At 33.4% G+C, this 22,434-nt stretch overlaps 2 protein-coding genes across 2 annotated transcripts; one reads left to right on the top strand and one right to left on the bottom strand.

Annotated features, from left to right (window-relative positions):
* Nucleotides 1–1,636: 1,636 nt before the first annotated feature.
* On the bottom strand, nt 1,637–21,321 carry LOC115891017 (4-coumarate--CoA ligase-like). The gene is made up of 5 exons (XM_030911409.1): nt 21,194–21,321; nt 16,139–16,656; nt 13,581–13,743; nt 13,227–13,517; nt 1,637–2,207 (listed from the first exon to the last, which is right to left on the bottom strand). The coding sequence occupies exons 1-5, from the start codon at nt 21,302–21,304 to the stop codon at nt 1,650–1,652; spliced, it is 1,641 nt and encodes a 546-aa protein (XP_030767269.1). The 5' UTR covers nt 21,305–21,321; the 3' UTR covers nt 1,637–1,649.
* LOC115891019 lies at nt 10,996–12,868 on the top strand. Its single transcript, XM_030911410.1, has one exon. The coding sequence runs from the start codon at nt 11,436–11,438 to the stop codon at nt 12,552–12,554; it is 1,119 nt and encodes a 372-aa protein (XP_030767270.1). The 5' UTR covers nt 10,996–11,435; the 3' UTR covers nt 12,555–12,868.
* Nucleotides 21,322–22,434: the final 1,113 nt, after the last annotated feature.

Here is a 22,434-nt window from a genome sequence, read left to right as displayed (position 1 = left end):
TCATTTAAAATATTTAACTAATCGTACTACAAGTCGCTTTAGAATGTCGCATGTCGTTACGTTTGTGGCCAAAAGTATATACGGTCGGTCTGAACGATTTTTCGTCCAACCTATCGTACGATCAGTTGTACAACTGATTGTATCATCTGTGGGCCTCTTTAATTACACAAGCAACTCTTTTATATTGTACACAGACTGTCCTTTTTAGATATATAACATTTTTCTGTCGTTGGTCAAAAATTTATATATGACACATTTTATTTTATTAGACCTAGAATTTTTAATCTACTGAAACGAAAGACAGATTGGTAAATTGTACAAGACAATGAGATGATTTGTTAACATAAGAAATCCAATAAAGTATTGTTGCGAGCCGGTGTGGACTCGACCTAACCTCACAATATGGCCCGCCCTCGGATGACCTTAACATCGCCTAGACACCGCAATGATTCATTCGTTCGAGAAGAATCGAGACCCACTGGAATGGACTAGTACATACGAGAACATTCGAAAACCTTCTCTATGCGCCTAACGATCTATGGACTATTCTAGATTTCTTTTGCTGTAGGTATAAAAGCCGGCGGCAGTGGCCTAGAGGGGGCAGTTATAAATATACAGTTGACGCGCTAAAATTCAAAATAAATTCTTAGTTATAAATCGTTTGTAAATAGTTCTATAAGTCTTTTATCGTTATTAATTTTGTTAATTAGTGTTAAATAAATAGTGTTTAAATAAATTGTGACTTTCTATCCACACGGAACCGACGAAAAACGTAACAGTATGGTTTATGTTGGAGATAAACCAGATAAATTCAATTGGACAGTAGAAAATTAACTAAAAGTAATATAGTACATATATAGAGTAATATCTGAGAAGTCGACTTTATTTAGAATAATTTTGTAAATATAATATTATGTGACGTTAATAAAGGCTTCAGGATACTTAAAGTAGTCTGTGCAACTATGGAATTCTGTGACAGTGACAGCTCTTGTTTGTTATTTTATATCAAGTAAGTAAAGAATTATTTCTTTCTTTGAATTTTTGGATGTTGCACGTCGAAATCAACTCTTCTAGAGTTGGACATGGAATTTATATTATCTGCACGTCTATCGTTGATATACAACAACTCTAGTCCAGCTTAATGCTGTCTAAAAATATCGATATTTTATAATTTCGATCTCAAATAAAAATAAAGTACATATTATATCCATGTTTAAATTTAAGCACCTGTTAATTATACTATTAAAAATATTTTTTACATATTTCCAAATATTTTCATTAATTTATAGTGTCTTTAATGGGAAAATATTATACGGTCTTCTAAAAGAGCCTGCATCTACTGGAATTTTTTTATTATTAAAGAATACCAATAATTTTAATATTACTATAATATGTGTGTCATTAAGGAACATGTATAATAATCTTGTAGATTATATTTTATTTGTCTTACTATGTTGCTTTCTAAAAATATACTAATGAATATATCATGAGCTTTTAGTCACAAATACACACCCTTTGATATAAAGTTAGGTTATTTACAAAGATATTTAAACTCGAGTTTAAATATCTTTGGATATTTATAAGAGTTTTACAAAAAAAAACACATTTTATGTAGTATAATTTATTTTGAGAAAGTCAGTCTCAACATTCTATGATTTACAATTTACTGAATGAAATGCAGTATTAAAATTTTGTAAACTAAACATTTTATTTAACATTTCTTTGATAGTCCTACGTTGTATTTTCCCTGTTGGTGTCTTCGGAATATCGTTCACAACTAAAATTCCAGCTCTCAGTCTATGACTATTTGATACCCGTTCATTTGTATAAACCATCAATTCTTTCGCATCCACTTCAGACATCGGTTGCAAAACTACCAAAGCTCCTGGATGATTATTATCTACTAAATGTTTTACGCCAAAAGCTACAGTCTCTACCACTGCTGGATGCGGAACTATGACGTTTTCAATGACACTAGGAATGATCTGATTGGTTTGGTATTTGAAGGTGTCGTTCACTCGCCCTGTGACGTAGACGTAGTGGTCCTGATCGTAATAACCGAGGTCACCGATTTTTAGAAAGCCGTCCTCGTCAAAAGCGGCGTTTGTGTCGAGGTTGTGGTAGCCTGACATTGAGGATGGACTCCTGATTCGGATTTCTCCTTCTTGATTATGTCCCAGCAGGTGGCCTGTTGTCAAATCAATAATCTGCAAATAAGAACATTAGAGCTTTGAGCATAATATTCCAAAATAAATAGGGACAAAGAACTACAAGCACGTGACATATTCACCAGGGCCTGTGCATATCCGTATAAAGAACCACAAGCACAAATTAATGAGGTAAATACAGCCAGCAATAAAGTGGAGTCAAAATAAATTTAGCAAACACTAAAGTAATGTACAACGAACTAGTGGAAAGTAAAGACATTCTAATAGATAACATAACTTTGAAAATAGAAGAATATATAGGAGATCCTTGCTACCAGAAACCAACAGAAGAATTAAGTTAGCACGAAGTACTGTAGCGTTTTTTAAACAACCACCACTGCGAACGGCAGCTTTTCATCGGAGAGCAGTCGTGGATAAGGTATTTCACTGGAAAGAAAACTAATTAATAACAATAAACAAAAAAATAGATATTGGGCGCCAGGCATGTACAGAGAAAGAAAACACAGTTGTATATTACTTAAAACTAATGACTATATTCATTCATGATGTTCGTGCTGATACATGACATTGTAGAGTTCTAGTGAATATGTAGTGGTTATATGTCAAAGAAAGTGGTGGTAAGAGTTGTACTAAATATCTATGAAAACAACTATGATAAAATACAAGACATGTAAAGTTTAAGAGAATATATGAAATGTAGCATTACTTTAATTAATTTGATATATTTTATATGATGTTAGTGCAATAATAATATCTATAAAAAAGTAATACTATTACAAGACATAATGCAATGAAACCTAAGATCTAAATTATATTTTAACTACTAAATCGACATGAATGTTCTTAACAATCTAACCACTCAACATAGTCTATACGATATTATTTAAGATGTACGTTATTGTTTAAGACTGTAAATGTTTTGAATGTTAAATGCAAAACTATAACTTAAATCTACACTTAGCTGTTCTTTATGCAATCCTGCTTAAAACAGTAACATCGTGAGGTGGTCTCGCATTTCTCTGTACTCAGCCATCCAACACAACCAAAGGGGCCAGAATGAGGACACCATGACTTGATACACCCGTAACTAACTAGCTTATAGCTGGGAACGAAGCAGCATGGGACTCAAGCTACATCCACGCTGTGGCACTTATATGTAGGAAAAAAATCATTCTCACTGGGGACACTCGTCCACAGGACATCTGTACATAAGATAATGTCTGTACATAAGACACTATCCGTACCTTGGACACAGTCCGTACCTTGGACACAGTCCGTACCTTGGAAATAGTCCGTATCTTGGAAATAGTCCGTACCTTGGAAATAGTCCATACCTTGGACCCTCGAAATACTTCCGAGGGGTCAATAAATAATAAACAACGTGTCCTTTCTTCCATGTGACATTCTGGAGGACAAAAAAAAAGGGACGCCAACGTGCCAGCAAAACACAAATACAAGTTGAGACATCCGTAACTCTACCCTAAAAATATTCAATAATAATATCGAATCTAAAAGGATAATATTTCATCTTTACCTGTTGCTTTGAAATAGCAGCTGATTCAGATTATACAGCAAGATTTAAATAATCACCATTTCTAAAAGCTGGGATACAACAGAGCGTCAAAATAAAGTGAGGTTAAGCACAGAGAGTTGACAGAAGCGATGTTGACAGCGCGCGCCTCCACAGAATAGTAACAGGGTTGTGTCGAACGATAACAGGGTTGGCGACTAGAGAACGTAAAAATTACGCGTTAAATAAACTATCCGGCCTGAACGAGAGGGAATCCGGTGATGATAGGCGAGACATCATATATTATATATAAAAAAGACATGTAACGAACTAAAAACGTTACAGTACTTATGGCAGAAACTCAATCATATTCAAATCTAGATCGATATATGACATTCAATCTAAAGAAAAAAACATTCGACTAATGTGTACCTACTACTACCAGTCATGACCTATGCATACGAAATCTGGACACTTAAAACGGACATCATAGGCAAAAACGAACACGAAAAAATACCTCAATTCGGAAAAAAAATAGTGTCAAAGAAATTATTGTTTTAAGTGGATCAGTTGACCCTTAGAAGTAACATACCAAAAGTACTCAGCCATAGACCTTGTGCGTTAGCCGGGGGTGGGTGGAGGGGGAAGGGGTGAAAAGGGCCGGTTTATATATGTTTCGTTATTATCTCGAAAACTAAGCATCCTAGCGAAAAAAAATGTCCTATACAAAATGAAATTAAATTCAATGGTTTACAAAAAAGGTTCTATTCTTTTTTTCGCTAGGCGCAGTAGTGAAGAGTGTATGATACTTTCAAAATGCGAAAATTATGAAAAACCATGTTTTTGTTGTTCAAGGATCATATCAAATGATCATATAACCTAATATCAACAGAAAAATAAAGTTTGTTTTGCGAGAGGCATCTTGCGGCAAATAAGCTGACTAGTTGTAGCTTAGGTATTGTATTAAAAAATATAGATGTCGCCATCAATGATCTAATTAAATTGGTTTGCTGCTTTATCGTGTCAAGTGGAACGTTGGCTCAACATTCGGCAAAATATGCGACCTGTACGTGAAATACATAATTTGTCACTATGGTGAACAGTGCACTGTGGTATTTGATGGTTACGGTGATGCCAACAACATCAAAAGGGCTGAGCAAAAACGAAGGGGGCTTTCAAAACCCTCATTCAACATCCACTTTGATGAGACCACATCCTGCACTATTCAGCAGGAGAACTTTTTATCTAGTGAGTTTAACAAAACCAGGCATATCAACTTTCTTGCAAAAAAATTCAAGCTCAAGGACTAATAGCAATAGTAGCCACAGGAGACGCTGATACCAAAATCGTAAGCTGTCGTTTGCAGGCAGCTAACCAGCATCAAACTGTGACAGTCATAGGCGAGGATATAGACCTGCTGGTGTTGCTTATTGCATTAACCCCCCCTGAAAAAGAGATGCCTTCCTTTAAGCAAAGCAGGGGAAAGGTGGAGTCACGTTGGTATAATGTCGCCAACTTCCAAAAGCTTCCATATGCGAAGGCCATTCTGTTACTCCATTCGTTCAGCGATTATGATACTACCTCCGCAATTTATAACAAGAGCAAGGGAGGGGTGGTTAAAGTATTTTTAAAGGCTGAAGAGGAGATCACAGACATTTACAAAGTCTTCTCTGATCCCTTAGCAACACAGGACATGGTAGCTGGTGCAGGAGAGTTGCTTTTTTTGGCATTATACCAGGCCCTAAAAGGAGCAGACCTGAGCTGGGTACGACACCAGGCCTTTGTTACAGCGTCAACCAAGCCAAGGCCTTTTGCGGCACTTCCACCTTCTAGAGGCGCTGCTCGCCAGCATCAGCACTCCCTCAGAGTTTATTTGCAGATTTGTGTCAATATATGCTTTGTTTACCTTAACATTTATTTTGTATTACTGTAATGACCAACAACGAATTAATTATCATTTGCAGCTTCAGCACTGGCTGCATGGAAATCAGCAGCAGGAGCCAACTGCTTGGCGATGGTTGAATGGGTTGGACGGCTTCCTCACCCCTGTCACAAGCATGGATCTAGTTGCGCCAGAATCTGTCCCAAGTAATATATTTTGCGGGGCAAGACTGGTTGCGAAAGCCGTTGTGGGTGCCGTAAAGCAGGCATATATCTTCGCTTGTGTGCAGCACTTGACGCGCTTCGCGTACCAACGGTCCTCCAATCATCGGCATCAACGGCGACGACGATGATGATAACTTTGACGATGAACTCGAACAATAAAATACTTGATATTGCCATATATAAGCTTAAATACTTATTTACTTATAATTTTTTTTCGGGTTTGTGTTAATCGTTAATCTTCCACAATACACAGTTTTTTTCACCATTCGTATTTTCAAAGTATTATACACCCTTAACTACTGCTCATAGTGAAAAAATTAATAGGACCTTTTTTGTGAACAATTCATTTTGTATTGTGTACTTTCGCTAGGATGATTAATTTTAGAGATAATAACAATAAACCTATAAACCGGTCTTTTTCACCCCTTCCCGTCCCCCCACGGCTAACGCACAAGGTCTATGGCTGGGGACTTTTGGTATGTTACTTCTCTGGGTCAACCCAACCACTTAAAACAATGATTTTCCAAATTCACAAAGAGTAGATGGCTTTCACTGCCTTGCCATGTCGCTAAAATATGCCATCAAGACTGTCTCCGAAACAATATTCTTAGCATTTCTCTCGACACACCATTTTTCGTATACTTTCAATGCTATTTCATATCGCCCTTTACTTTTCTCTGGAAGTAAACTGGCTTCTGCTCTTTTTGCAGCTTCTGTAAGTTCTGGTGGAGTACCAATATTAAAGTGGTCTTCATTATCAGAACTTTCCGACAACATTCTGACTTTCTGTGTTATATAAATTCGAAAAACGAACGAGAAATTCAAAACTGTCACTTAGTTGTTTGTTTTGATGTTGAAGGTTTGCGCCATAACAACCACTGGTACCGGTAACTATAGATATGGAAATGCCAAAAAAGAAAACGACAAATTTTCGTATATTTATTTATTTTTTTCAAAATAAAATACTGTCCCGATTTTTTAATTAATAATGTGGTTGTAAATAAAATAGTATACAAACCTCGGAGGAGAGTTTTCATTATTGTCTCGAGATTTAGTTAAGGACGCTACGCGTCTCGATTAACAATAGACAGTTAAAGCACGGCCAAAGACGTAGACGTAAACGTATCGTTTGACATGTACGCTTGCGCAGTGAGAAATTCACTTGCGTTTACGTGATACGTATCTTTACGTGCCTTTACGTACGTACAAAACGCAAACGTATCGAGCCGAAGGAGTTTCGATTTTCACCCGAATGATGCCGAACGTACAAATTCACAAACAATTCGTTTCCACAACTGGCTAGTAATTAAGTTATTTCATAAATTTTGGGGCCAGTGTAACAGAACTGGGCCTATTATATTACAATAAATTAGTATGAAAATATTAAGCATCATAATAAACTCATTTTGGAATCTATTTAATTAAATATGCTAGTTCTTAGCCAAAATCCATATGAGGATTCTAAAAGATGGAATCTAATAAATAATCATAAAACTCTGTCTGTTTTCCTATATTTTTTATTACTAAGAGCATTTTAAGTTGTAAAGACTACTTTCTGTAATAAAATAATTTCCATTTATAATTTTCTTCATTTTTCGATATTACTTTTATAAATTTAATGCGGATTCAATGGATATCCATTTTCAGTTTTAAAATTAAATAAATTGTTTCACAAAATAATTTAGAATTACAAATGTACCATTTGCGTTACGTACGTCAAATACTTGCTTTAACTCTTGTTTACACGACAACGCAAGGGCAGACGTAACGTAGGTTTCTGCGTTACGTGTCGAGAGATACCTATACGTATTGTGCCTTGCTTTAACTGTCTAATATCAAGCTCTCGACAGTAATGAAACACTTCCCTCCTCGGTATGTAATATAATACTATTGATATAAATACGGCTAATTTAAATTTACTATTTTTCCAATGGGGATATGAAGTTGGTCGATAACTGTCAGTGGTAATGGCTGACCAAAACGTTAATTCATTCAGAATCAATATGTAACCACTACATAGGTGGAAGAAAATGCTCAGAAATATGGAAATTTATTTCAATTGTTAAGAACCCAGGAAAAAACAAGGCTAATATACACTTAATTAAACCTGAACAATGGTTCGAACATTATAGGGGCCTCCTTCAAGAATCTAGACAAGAGTACTTAATTGATTCACCAAGAAACATCTACGTACAGGGAGAAGTAGTTGAAATGTCGGAAGAAACAATAAGAATGGCTGCCAAGAACTTAAAATCGGGCAAAGCAAGCGGCCCAGAAGGAATATACTCCGAAATGTTGAAAAATGGTACGCAGAAACTATTTAGAAGCTTGGCATTAATTTTCAATATTTGCTTAAACGGACATCCCGTTCCAGAAGACTGGAAGCTGGCTTATATATCTTCGATCCGTAAAAAAAGGCAATAAGCTGGACTGCAGTAACTACCGTGGTATATTAGTGACGAGCACAATGAGCAGGTTATATAGTAGAATTTTACGTGATCTCATAGAAGAAGATTATAGAGAAAAGGAGGAAGAAGAACAGAATGGTCTTAGAGCAGGAAGGTCGTGTACAGATAACGTGTTCTGTTTAAAACAAGTTATAGAAAAAAGATCGGCAAGAAACTTGGACACACATATAACATTTGTTGACTTACGGAAAGCGTACGACACTGTCCCAATATCAAGACTATGGAGGGTACTAGAACAATCTACGATCAACCATACTTATATAACAGCTCTTAAGGAACTATATAAGGACGCAAAATCAAAAATAAGGGTAGGAAAAGAGCTTACAGAAACATTTATAACCGACAAGGGCTTGCGTCAAGGTTGTTGTATCTCCCCTACTCTCTTTAAAATATACGTTGCAGTCGCTTTACAAAATTGGAAAAGAAAGATCCGTGGTATGGGCATAGAGATTGATAATGAATGTTTGTTCACACTTCAAATCGCAGACAATCAAATAATAGTTGCCAATGACAAAAATGATATGCAATATATGCTAAGAAAACTTATTGAAGAATACGGAGAATGGGGCTTGACAGTTAACATAGCCAAAACAAAATATCTATGTATAGGCGCACCAGAAGGAAACTTGAACTTGGACAACGGTCACGAAATTAAGCAGTGTCAAGAGTATGAGTACCTGGGAATTACATTTGATAACACTGGAACTGACGGCAGAGAAATAGAGAAAAGGATTATCAACGTGAAAAAAATAATCGGATGTCTAAATGGAATCTTATGGAGCAAATTAATAACACAGCGAAGAAAATTCAATATATATGAAACCATAATAAAGAGCAACCTCCTGTATGGAGCAGAAACATGGAGAATAACTGAGAGATACAAGAAGGGGATAGAGGCCGTAGAAATGGATGTCATTCGAAGATCAATGGGAATTTCAAGACAACAACGAATAAGAAATAATACCATAAAACAACAAATGGGTATAGAAGATACGATAACACAGGATATAGAGAAAAAGCAGCTGATCTGGTATCGGACATGTAGAGCGAATGAAGGACACTAGATGGCCCAAGAAAATAATCAATTGGCAACCAAAGGGCAGAAGAAAACAGGGAAGACCAAAACTGGAATGGCAAAAAAGCGTACACAAAGCGATGAGTGAAAGAAACCTGTCAACAGAGGATTGTACGAATACAACAGGCTGGAAATTGGGTATCGGACAACGTAGAAAAACGTTCTAAACAGACTAATATATATATATATATATATATATATATATATATATATATATATATATATATATATATATATATATATATATATATATATATATATATATATATATATATATATATATATATATATACTGCCGTCCTTAAAACACATGCCGTATCTACAAAAAACGAAAAAAAACGGATTTTGAGATTTTTACATCAATGGATCAGTAACAAGCTAAATTAACTTTTACCAAGCCTATATGCCGTATATGCCTTCGAAATATTTGAAATCGCACGTAATAAATGGCCGTATCTACCAAATTATTATTCTGTTTTAAGAAATAACGCGGTATATGCTTGCTACCAGTAATAAATGCCGTATCTACTTCCACAACTGTGTAGATACCGCCTTTCGAGTTAGAACCTGTCAGATACGGCAATTTGCTATTAGTTACGTCGGTTATGCGCCATAATCAATTAATCGCCGAATTCTGTCACAGTGTATTTCTTCAAGCGTCAAGGGTTAGTTTTCTGTGTTACATTTTTCAAGTTTTTCGCATTTTTGGATAATATAGGGCAGGTATGTATACTTTCCGTAATTTAGTAAGCGAATTACCCAAAAAAACTATTCTAAAATACTACGATGCGACGTATTGTTAAGTAAGAATACTTCTTAAGGTTACTAAATAAGTTATATTCTGTTTATAAAGAATACTTCAGTTTAAATTCGTAGGCTTGTTTGTTTTTTTTTTCAAAAAAACAATAATTATATTAAAATGTGTTGTCGGCCTTTAAGTAAGCTGTCGTCCGATGGCTGTTTAATTTCAGCTTTTATTGTTAGTAACTCTCGTTTCATATTTTCAGGAAAATGTTAAGTAGAACTCAGAAAATTCTTTCTTTGGTTTCGAAAGAACCCCCCGTTCCCGATAACAACACTTGGGCTACAACACCTAATCAGCAGAATATAGAAGTTTTAACTGAAGATGGTTGTCTTCTGACTACTTTAAATTGTGCGATCAAAGATGTTTTGCCAGAAATAATACCGAACCCAGAGCCAAGCCTTTATCCTACGGAAATTTTAAATAAAGAGCCCCTAGTGCTAACTAACTTAACAAATGTAGTACTATTAGAAAATAATGTGGAAAATTTACCTCAGGAACCTACCATTCAAAGTATTAGTTTGGACCAAGGAAAAACTGCAAATGACACAGGATCCCAATTTATTAAAGTTGATGTGCCATGCCAGATAGTAAATAACCAAGTGATTTAAATAATGAATCGCAAACAGAAGAATTGGAAAACATCGGTTATACAAAAGATGGCAATTTAAGGAAAAGAAGAAAAATAGATAAAATTTCTAAGCAAGAAGAACTTATAAAAAAACGAGAAAAACTAATTAAAGATCACCAGGTGTTGCCTGGTTGTAACGTGAATAGATGCAAAAAAAGTGTGTGAAGCTAATACCAGAAGATCAACGAACAATTTTAAACGCTAGTTTTTGGAAATTTTCTAGCAAGGAGAGAAAAGGGTTTATTTTAAATACATGCAGTCGATTGAATGTAAAACGGCGAACTACTGAAAGCGAAAGAAAACAAAACACCTTTAAATACAAATTAAAAGCTGCAAATGGTGAAATCATAGAAGTCTGTAAAAATTTTTTCCTCACAACGCTTGGGTACAAAAAAACGAACGACAGGGTTTTACACGATACTCTCACGAAAATCCCAAGAAACCAGTTAAATGCTAGACCAGATCAACGGACAAGATCAGCCAAGAAAAAAATAAACTATGAATTGGTAGATGCGCACATAGAATCTTTTGAACCATCTATATCACATTATAGGTATGTAGATTATTAGAAAAGAAATTATTATCCTCAAAGTTAAAAAAAACTTTATTTTTCATTTTAGGAGAGAACACGCTCCAAATCGAAGATATCTGCCGAGCGACATTTCCGTTTCTGTAATGTTTGAGTTATTTAAATCCCAATACCCAACCATGAAAGTTAGCTACGAAGCTTATCGTTTACGTGTTAAGGTCAAAAATATTTCATTTGCTTCATTAGGACACGAGGAATGTGAACGCTGTGAAGAATTCAAATTGCATGATCACACGAAGGATGATTTGCAAGAAAATTGTGAAAAGTGCTGCTCTTGGAAGAAGCACATTGATCACGCCAAAGACTCCAGAGAATTATACCAGACGCATGCCAAAACTAAGTTTGAAGATGGTACTGTTTGTTTCTCCGTGGACTTGCAGAAGGTGATCATGTTGCCCAGGGTCGATACTTTTAAAACAGTTCTGTTTATTAAAAGACTTACAACTTATAACGAAAGCTTTGTCCCAGTAGGAATTATGTCAAAACAAAAACCGTTTGCAGTGCTTTGGAATGAAGCTATATCAGGTAGGGACAAAGAAGACATTGTAAGCTGTTTTTATGCATTTTTTCTAAAGCATCGAGACGCACCAAAAATTATTCTTTGGCTGGATAATTGTTCCAGCCAAAATAAAAATTGGTGTCTTCTTTCTTTCTTTGTTAGGATAATAAACTCCTCTGAAATATTGGCTAGCGAAATATTAATCAATTTTTTTGAGCCCGGGCATACTTTCATGTCCGCCGATAGCTTCCACCACCAGGTGGAGCTATCACTAAAAAGGAAAGGCAAGGTATACGATTTTAATGATTTTGTAGAAGCTGTACAAAAGGCACAAAAATCGAGAACTGAAGTAAAAATAATGTCTCATCACGATTTTTACCAATGGAAAGACCTTAAATCTGAGGCAAAAATGAAACAACAAAAAAAAAGAATTTATTTAAGCGATATTGTACAAATAAAAGCTACTCGTGGGTCATTTTTTTTACATTATAAATCTTCTTTAAACAACGAATTTGAAAAATTAGATTTCCTATACAAAAAGGCAATGACAAAGGGTGGTATTTTTTCACAATTTGTGCCACTTCGTCGTACTGCACCTAGAGGTTTTCCGAAAACAAAAAAAGATGCCATCATTAAAAATCTTGGTAACATAATGCCAGAGAACCGAAAAGAGTTTTGGATAAATTTGCCCGAAACTGATAACTAATGAACTTTTGAAATTTTTTGCAATTTGTTATTGTGTGCCTTTTTGTATAAGCGTTAAAGTTTAAGTTAGTGTGTTATGTTTTAGTAAGAAATTAGAAATTATTTGTCGAATTTTTTAACTGTTTGTATTTGTAATTTCTAACTGTTTATATTTGCGATTATTTCATATTATTATAACCTAATAAAGCACCTAATAAAGCACATTAAAAAATTAATCTATAGTCTTATTCAAAGTAAAAATAAATATTTATACATTTTTGTCAATCTATTGAGAGTTTTGCGCACATACGGCATTTTTGTTTTGCATAAAGGCCATAAAATTTTAGTTCAAAACGCCGTAAATGATTTTTTAAATTAGTGTTAATAAATACGATTATTTTTGAGTACTTAACTTATTTTTATACTTATTTTGTTCAATAATTCACGATTGTTATCTTCTAAATTTTCCTAATAGTCAAGGACTAATCAAATAATTTTAACCTCATTTTTCTCCGCTTGGCGCTCGTTGTAGATACGGCATGTGTTTTAGGACGGCAGTATATATATATATATATATATATATATATATATATATATATATATATATATATATATATATATATATATATATATATATATATATATATATATATATATATATGTGTATGTATATACGTTTGATATACCTACATACTTTTAATTCAACGCCAGGCCTTAAGGTTCCAGAAGATTGTATCTTGTTCTTATAAGCTTCTTGGTCAGTGTAATCAAAATAAGTGATACTATTTGTTTCAGTTGACCCATATCCCATACATACATGGGTATAGGGCAATAGTTGCCTAAGTTTACTTATTTGAGCTGGATGTGCCGGCGATCCTACTACCGCAATGGAAAGTAATGAACTCGTATCATATTTCTCGATGAGTTCTTTACTTAGAGAGGTTATTTCGTAGGTGTAACTGTTGGACATAGAAATGAAAGTAACCTGAAATATATCAGAAAGAAAAGTAAGTGTGTGCCGAACACTTGCACCGCTATATCATCTTACTTTATATTTTTCTACGAGGTACAAGCATTTTTCGGCTGAAATGCCACTTCCAACAACCTTGGCAGATCCAGTGGCAATTGCGGCACTAGTCATAAACCAGGCAGATATCCAGTAAAATGAGGTAAAGTGCATTATGACTCCAGGTTTCGAAGTATCAGCGTTTCTAGAATCCAGAATATTGCAGAACATGATATACATCATACCAAATAAACTTTTAGTCGCGTGATTAAGCTTGATTTTGATGGACCGGCACAGCATTGCCCACTTTTACTTATTTTCTTTTAATCAAAAGTATTTTTAAGAAACAAAAATAAATTAATTATTATAAATATATAAACAGTTATTATTTATATCAACAAAACCACCTCTTTAACAGCACTTAAGGGACATAAAGGGTCATTACTACCGATTTTCCGTTCAAAATGTTCTAATAAGGATGCGATGAATTTTTTACAACGACTATTAAGCTATCTTGTACAGGGTGAGTCAACGATAGAGTAAAGTCGATTATCTCATTTGTTTCGAGGTTTACAAAAAATATTAAATATAAAAGTTATAGGGAAGGTTTGGATACACATTTTAAAATTATTATAGAGTATACAGGGTGCTTCAAAAAAGTGTGGCGGATATAATATATGTTTTTTTAAATGCAACACCCTATTTTTTATTTTATTTTTAGATTCTGCGTAAAATTTTATAATTTTTTTTTATATATAATGTTATATACCTAAAATTAATAGTTTTTGTAATATTTAAATTTGTTTAAACAAATGTTAAATTGCAGTGTGACAAAAGATTTTCAGTGGTACCATTGTTTCTGAAGTTGGAGTACCAAAATTTGGTATGAGAGTTTATAAAGATGAAAAAAAAGATATATGTAAAGATATTTTAGTTAAATGCTACAGGGTGTTCAAAATATACTTATGAATTTCAACTGTTTAAAATTAACAAAAAATAATTATTATCAAAATTTCATGTGTCTGTTAAGCAAGTAAAGAACAAAACGTGAATTTTAGTTTAATTTGTTGTAATAAGTATAAATGGTAGAGGTAGAGATAATAGTTACAGGTTTTCCTGAAAATGAACAATGTGACTAATATACACGAACAAGCCAAGATAAACATATTTTTTGGCTCAGTACTATATATTTATAGTACTTTGCTAAGTACTATAAGAATAAATGTAGATTATCTAGAAAACATTTTCAATATTATATTATATTATATTATTGTCAGTGTGTAATGGGACGGTCTCGCGGCTCTAGTAATATTGGTTTTACGAAATGAATTATAAACCAGAATTACTACGAGAAAAAAACTTTACTGTCTGTCGTAAAAAAATCCTATATCAGTAGTCGTCAACAATTAGATAATCTAGTTAGTATTACCCTAATCTGTGGCTATTAGCCCCGACGGAAAATCTAAGTGTTATCTTTAATAATACAGAAATACACCAAGAAATTCACGACTAAGATTTTAGTTGATTTGAGTAAATTTAATTAATTTTAACTAATAATAACAATTGTAACTAATTATTAAACTACTTGTTAAAGATAAGTAATAAATACTTTCGTTTTGTCACGGCAACTATGATGTTATAGCGTAATTATGGTATTAAAAATTAGTTTAAAAATAGAAAAAATTGGAATAAATCGCAGACTATTAAAAATAGGTATATGACATACTTAATAAAAGTTGAAGAGCTTTGCAAAATCTATCAGAAAAAATGAAAATATATAGGGTGTACCATTTAAAAAATTTAAGATTTTTTTAATTTTAAGTAGTTGAAATTCACAAATATATTTTGAACACCCTGTAGCATTTAACTAAAATATATTTACATATATCTTTTTTTTTCATCTTTATAAAACTCTCATACGAAATTTTGGTATTCCAACTTCAGAAACAATGGTACCACTGACAATTTTTTTATTACACTGCAATTTAACATTTGTTTAAACAAATTTAAATATTACAAAAACTATTAATTTTAGGTATATAACGTTATATATAAAAAAAGTAATGGAATTTTACGCAGAATCTAAAAATAAAATAAAAAATAGGGTGTTGCATTTAAAAAAACATATGTTATATTCGCCACACTTTTTTGAAGCACCCTGTACACTCTACAATAATTTTAAAATGTGTATCTTAACCTTCCCTATAACTTTTATGTTTAACATTTTTTTGTAAACCTCGAAACAAATGAGATAATTGACTTTACTCTATCGTTGACTCACTTAGTAAAATTTTTTAAGCTTAAAGTACCACAACACAATTCATAAATGTGACAACTTGACATTTTTTTACAGCAGAGCTACCACCTGAATCCCTAGCGGAAATTTTAAATTCCAGTTAGTCAGCCCGGCCTCGAATATGTCCGTGGTTGGCAACAATGAAAATGGCGCCCTCAATTACGTAACTAAAAGTATAACTGGGGGTATCGCTAATAATAGCTAGTACAACCTCCAGTTATCCTGATGAAAATGTGGTACCAATGTAAAACATCAACTGTAGGCCGTAGTATATGTATATTCAAACAACTTCAATGTTACTTACTCTAATGTCATCATTCCTCTGTCCAAGAGATATTTGTTCGTTACGTATATTCCTTTAGGAGATGAAGTAGTTCCACTACTAAACATAATAAAAGCTATATCAGCGAGTTTCTGTGGCACTGGACGAAAAAACTTTTCTTCATCGTAAATCTTCTCCAAGGATTTTAGAGTGTACTTGTCAGAGTTTCCAATTACAATAATGCAAGGTGTTAAATCCAGACCCACTAAACTATGATGTATCAACTCGACCGATTCCTGGTCTACAAAATTCATTTTTGGTTTTACCAAACTCATTAAATACCGTATTTCGGAAGTTGATTGTTTTGGATTAGCAGAACTGACATATCCTCCCAAGTACAATGTTGCTAGGACTAGAGTTATGTTGTTTATACCAGATTTACAACACAAAAATGCGATTTCTTTTGGTTTAAAACCAAGTTGTTGTTTTCCTAAGGCCACTTTAGTTGATCTGGACTTGACTTGAGCATATGTTTCTATTTCATCAGTGTTGCCGTCAATCTAAATGATATTTGAAATAATAAAATCATTCATCAAAAAAAAATGAAGCAAATTATACGCTGAAAAAATATAAGTAATTTTACAAAAAAAATATTGATACATTAGAGTATTTTTAATAAGCAACTTGTAAAAATAAGATATTTTTGCATAGTTTCACAAAAAAATGTAATTTTGCAAAACAGCTTATTAATATTAAATGATTATTACTAAACGATTTTATTTTCACAATGAGTTTTGTGAGTTCAAAAACTAAATACTAATCTTGTATAAGAAATACAATCTTGCAGTAATGTCTCTAGACATCTTCTCAAAATTTGTGTGAATTTTCCATAATATATTTAGTAAAATATGACGCCATGTCACGTGACAAGCTGATGCGTATTAAGTAATCGATGAAAATGTAGTTATAGGACAGTCGGCAAGTGTATCGATAGCGGGAGCAAATCCGGACAAGCTGGAATAAGTTTTATTTTGTTTAGTTTGGTGTCGAGAAGCACGTATTAAATTTGCACTCCCCGTAAAGCCCGGATTTGGCCACCATCTTGGAAAAATTGGCTAAAATTCGGTTTATTTTTCATGATTTGTCAATAACTCGATTTCCATCAACTTTAGTGCAAAATATGTAGATACCAAAATTAAAGAAGAGGAAAAACTCTATAAAAAACGTTGTATGGTTTTTTTTCGTGCGACTACCCAAAGTATCGAATTTTACGAAAACAAAATAAAGTTTGATATAATGTACGTGTTCAATATATCCGGGGTTAACTGTACTTGTTTCCACACCACCTTGAGCGGCACCACCGAGACATAAAGCCTAAAAACTTGTTTGCTACTGGTTGGCAGTAGCCTGCTGTCGCGGTCATAATGGAAGAACGCAATTTGTATTATGACCGCAATAACGGACCAAATTTTTATTGTTGCGCGACTGGTGGAAAATCAAGTTATTTGAGTTGCTCTCCCCATTTCCAATAGGCCTAATCCACATGTCGTCAACTTAGGTTTCTGTTGAGGTGGAAGGTTTATCAGAGTTCCTTCGTTTTTTTTATGTTACTGGCTGTTCAATATAATCTTCATGACTGTCTTTTCGTTGATCTTTATCGAGAGGAAAATTGTCCTCGTACTCATCTTCATATAATTTTGCCACCTCCAAACTATTCGAACATGATTTGCCCTGACAAAGTGCACACATTACCGAGCAACGCAAACCTGCTTTCCGGCAACTACAAGATGTATTACAACCTTTGGCACATTTACATGAAATCAAATTTAATAATTCTTGGGGAGCTGCAGCTTGGGAAGTAGCAATGGGCATCAACCCATTCTTTGAATTTTTCCATCCCCACTCCAGAGGTGATTTTTAACCAAGCGAGCTGCGTCTTTGGTCGGTGGTAATGATGCTAGATTTGGGAAGTGGTAATAGATTTTACGAAACACTGGTATCTGTACTTATCTAATGAGTCGCATTTTTTGGATCCATATACATGAAGAAGAAATCGTTCTCCAGCTTTTTCTGTATCTTCTGGGGGTGCGTTTGCGTCTTTGAAAGTTTGTGCAGCTGTCTGTAATAATTCTTTTTCTTTCTGTAAAACTTTAAAGAATTAAATTTTTCCTTGTCTGTATAATGCGGATATGGTGTCGCAGCCACTAAATGCGTGGAGAAATGAAATGTCCATAACTGAAGCATCTACATTCATATTATGGGGTGCATACGTCCTACTTTGCGACCCCTTGCCTGACGGCAATAAGAATTACAAATAAATCGGTGTCTTCGCCGACTATAATTACCGTTTCATTGTGATTTGATTTTTCAATTGCAGTGTTGACAATTAATGTGTCAGCATCTTCATCAGCCTGCTTGACTCAGAAGTCCTCGTTCGTCAAACGATTACGTATCATTGATATTATTCGACATTTGTTCCTCTTATTTGACAAGAATTTTCCCTGAGACACTGTTGCCGTCATTTTTTCATCAAAATAAATTTCCGGTGATAAAGCAATTTTAATAATAGAGGAAATAATAACTGCTTATAATATATTTAGCGTGTTTAAACCGAGATAACTTGAAAACGAGTCGTCGCACGGAAAAAGTGCATAGAACGTTTTTATAGAGTTTTTCCTCTTCTTTAATTTTGGTCTGTACATTTTTTGCACTAAAGTTGATAGAAATCGAGTTATTGGCAAATAATGAAAAATAAACCGAATTTTAGCCACTTTTTCCAAGATGGCGGCCAAATCCAGGCTTTGGGGGTGGTGCAAATTTAACACGTGGTTCCTTACACCAAACTAAACAAAATAAAATTTACTCTAGCTTGTGCGGATTTGCTCCCGCCATAAGCTATTTTTTAATACTTGGCGACTGGCCTATTAGAGAAAAGACGAAGAACATTTTAATCTAAGCTGTTTTTTGCACAGGTGATAGTCTCAGTGCGTGGATGATTAGTGTGTTTATAATTTAAAGTATATTATACTAGTTATGTTTATATTCATATGTACAGGGTGTCCCACTAAGAATAGCTCTCGGCTGTATCTCGGAAAGTACTAGCGGTAGGGGCTGCGGAAAAAAATATTTATAACAAAAGAGGCTATGGGAAATTGCTGGAAATTATTTTCAAGTTCGTAGAACGACCGCTAGGGGGCGCAACTGCAACAAAAAATATGAAAATGGAGTTTTTACACAATTTTGCCTAGATAAGGTGTACTATAAGTAATAGCTTCACAATCTTCACTAAATTTTGAATATTTTTTGTTAGAGCCAATTTCCCCTATCTATCAAAATATAGTTAGAAGTTAGGGAAGGTTAGATCTGTTTTTATTTAAATATTAATAACTCTGGACTGAATGATCGGAATCCAACACGCGGGGCTCGTTTAAAAGAGCGTTACTTACTCTATATTGTACCATATAAACAATAATAATGAGCATGTGTAATAATAAGCTTTTGAACGTAGATGCTAGGGGGCGTTGTCTTACAATTTAACAAACATTGCGCGTTTTTTCAAAAAAATTAAATGCAATAGTATATGCAATTTTAGTTGATAGTAAGAGTAGTAAAAGCTTAAAAAGTCAGCGAAAACCGCATTTTGATATCTTCTTTCAAACCGAAGATATTAGCAAAATTATAATAAATACCAAAAAATAAGCCCTTAATTACCTTATTTTTACAACACGGTATCAGTAGCCCTCTTAATTATGCCCATTCTAACAAAAAATAAGATAGAAACAGTTAGTTTATTTTAAAATCGACGAAATACCAGAATACCATAATACCCCAGAGGTATTAATATCTAATAGTTAAGATATTAATAACAGTGAACAAGAAACGATGAATCAGTGAAGTCATGGTAGGCTTTGGAAAAAAGTTGCTTTTGACGTAATAGTATAAATGTCAAATTGTTATTAGATCAACATTTTGATAGTCTTATCAGCGTTTTTTATCTTTCGATTTCTTTTTCAAAATGTCAACAACTTCAACTATTTCAAATAATAAAGGCATTATAAATGTGATCTCTCTACAAGATAAATGTGATCTCTCTACATCCAACATATCTATAAGCATTATTTCTTCTTTCAGACTGTGTTTCGGAGGACAAATTTAATAGAGGACCGAAGTAGAAAACTCTATACATCCATAGTCTCTAAGTTGGTAAGTTGATTGTTTTGATTAGAATCATTTTTCTTGCTTGTTTTTTTATTTTGTATCTAATGTCAATTTTGTTCCTATTTTGGTTAGGTCCAGAATTCCCAACAGGTTATTCTAGACAAGAAGAGATGGCAAAAAGTATCCAAAATACATAAGTTCTGTTTTGTTTTCATTAACCTTTATAATAAATATTATAATATTATTATAAACACGTATTTTATTTAATTTATTAATATTTACTAACGCTTTGTGAATTTACAACAAAGTAATTGTAAATTCACTCTAATAAAATATTTTAATTTGTTGTTACTCTATAGTAATAATACAAAAAGATGGTGATTTTAAAAGATAAATTTACTATGAGATACATATTGTTTTAAACAAATTCACAAAGAATATTGGTGAATATAAAGATATATTATAAACATATTTACATACATTTACAAACGAATTGTAAAACTAAAAAACGGATGATAAATTTACTACAATAATCTGTGGCAAGAAATAACCCTCAATATTGTTATTAAATTCAGAAATTAAAATTTTCAGTGTATAGTATGTCTGCTGATTGTCTTTACAAGGGGAAAAACTTTTTCATTAAAATTTTTAATCATGATTTTTTTTAATTTTCTCTAAAACGTTATGGAAATTTGGAAAAGTATAAAAAATACTAGATCACAAAAGACGTCTTGCATCTAATCAAGATCAGACTATTCAGTCACTTACTAATTTTATAAGGAAACAATAGTGATTGTTGAAGTAGTGTACGCAACCAAGGTGCCTAGTGTTTTTTGTATAATTTTCGGGAAAATCATTTGGGATTGGAGGGATTGGAAAATTGATTTGATAATGTTTCTATTGAAGCTGCAACGTACACAATCTTAGAAAGTACATTACCTGACATATTTTATCACCCAATTCATCAGCCCTCTCAAAAATATACTGTCCAAATCCTTTAGAAGGTGTTTCTATTGTTCTTTTGGGCCCTCTAATAATCAAATCACTCATTTCCAGTTATTCCTTGTTTAAATAACTTAAAATAATAAAAAATGTATAGACTTTGATTTAATTTATAGGCTTTCAGCTTTCAATGTGGAGATATAAAAATATTTATTGATATGAACTCACACAGGGTTGCCCCGTTTTTGTAACAGGACAATAATTGACTTATATTTAGATATTGTCATTGAAAGGGTAGGTATGTACTAAAGATAATTAATGTGTTTTTTCTAGAACTATTAGTATGGGTACTGATAAAAAAATAAAATTAACATTCCTAATTTTTTTGGCAGAAATTTAAAATTGCCGTGAATTTATAAATATAGAAATGATATAGGAGGTGGCAACACTGCAAGGTTTAGATATACCGTAGAGAAATCTCAAGCAAATAAACAAGTGGCAGTAAAAAGTTTTTTAAAATTTCCCGAAAAATGTCAAGAAATATTTAAAATTTTCAACCGGGGTCGAAATACACTACCAGTTAAAATATCTGCACTTATTTCTGACACCCTGTATAATTTTATGATATCAGGTTATTTCGAAAAGGCGATAATGCAATTTTATCGTCGTGTATAAAACAGTATATTTTTCCATAGCGAGTTACGTTTGAAAAACTATCCAGAAATTATTATGGCTGTACTTAAACTGCCGTTAAACGGTAGTTTACTAAAATGCCGTTAATAGGTATGACGTCGTTGATGTGACCGCACTTGACGGCTTTATGAAATATATGAATTTTATAAGGACTAACCAACGCTATCCACCCCACTAAATAACCAACTTAACCAACGCAACTAACCTCGACACTGATAAAAAATATAAAAAACAAATATAAATTAGTAAAAATCAACCAACCCCACCAAATAACCAACTAACCAATGAATTAACACCCTCCAAATAACCAAGCTAACCAACCCGCCAAATAACTAAACCAATCCAACCAAAAAAAATGAAACCAATGCAATAAGATCACGCTATAAGCAAAAAAAAATATAAAAAAGTCTTGGTCGGCGTGAGATTTGAACCACGGACCATTCGCTTACGAAGCGATAGCCTCAGCCACTAACCCACAGGTGCTCTTACAAAATGCTTAAGGCTAGGCATTATTTTCCGCCGACATGAACGACGTCACAATATCT

Source organism: Sitophilus oryzae, unplaced genomic scaffold (genome assembly GCF_002938485.1).
Source record: "Sitophilus oryzae breed Bouriz unplaced genomic scaffold, Soryzae_2.0 scaffold_942_pilon_pilon, whole genome shotgun sequence".
NCBI classification, from domain to species: Eukaryota; Metazoa; Arthropoda; class Insecta; order Coleoptera; family Curculionidae; genus Sitophilus; species Sitophilus oryzae.
This window is presented reverse-complemented; position numbering and strand designations above follow the sequence as displayed.

Coding starts and splice junctions, on each gene's coding strand:
- LOC115891019 (XM_030911410.1), top strand. CDS start 11,436: ATGTTTGAGTTATTTAAATCCCAATACCCAACCATGAAAGTTAGCTAC.
- LOC115891017 (XM_030911409.1), bottom strand. CDS start 21,304: ATGAGTGATTTGATTATTAGAGGGCCCAAAAGAACAATAGAAACACCT. Junction 13,744..16,138: donor AGAGGAATGATGACATTAGA/GTAAGTAACATT, acceptor TCTGGATTCTAG/AAACGCTGATACTTCGAAAC. Junction 13,518..13,580: donor ACCTCGTAGAAAAATATAAA/GTAAGATGATAT, acceptor GATATATTTCAG/GTTACTTTCATTTCTATGTC.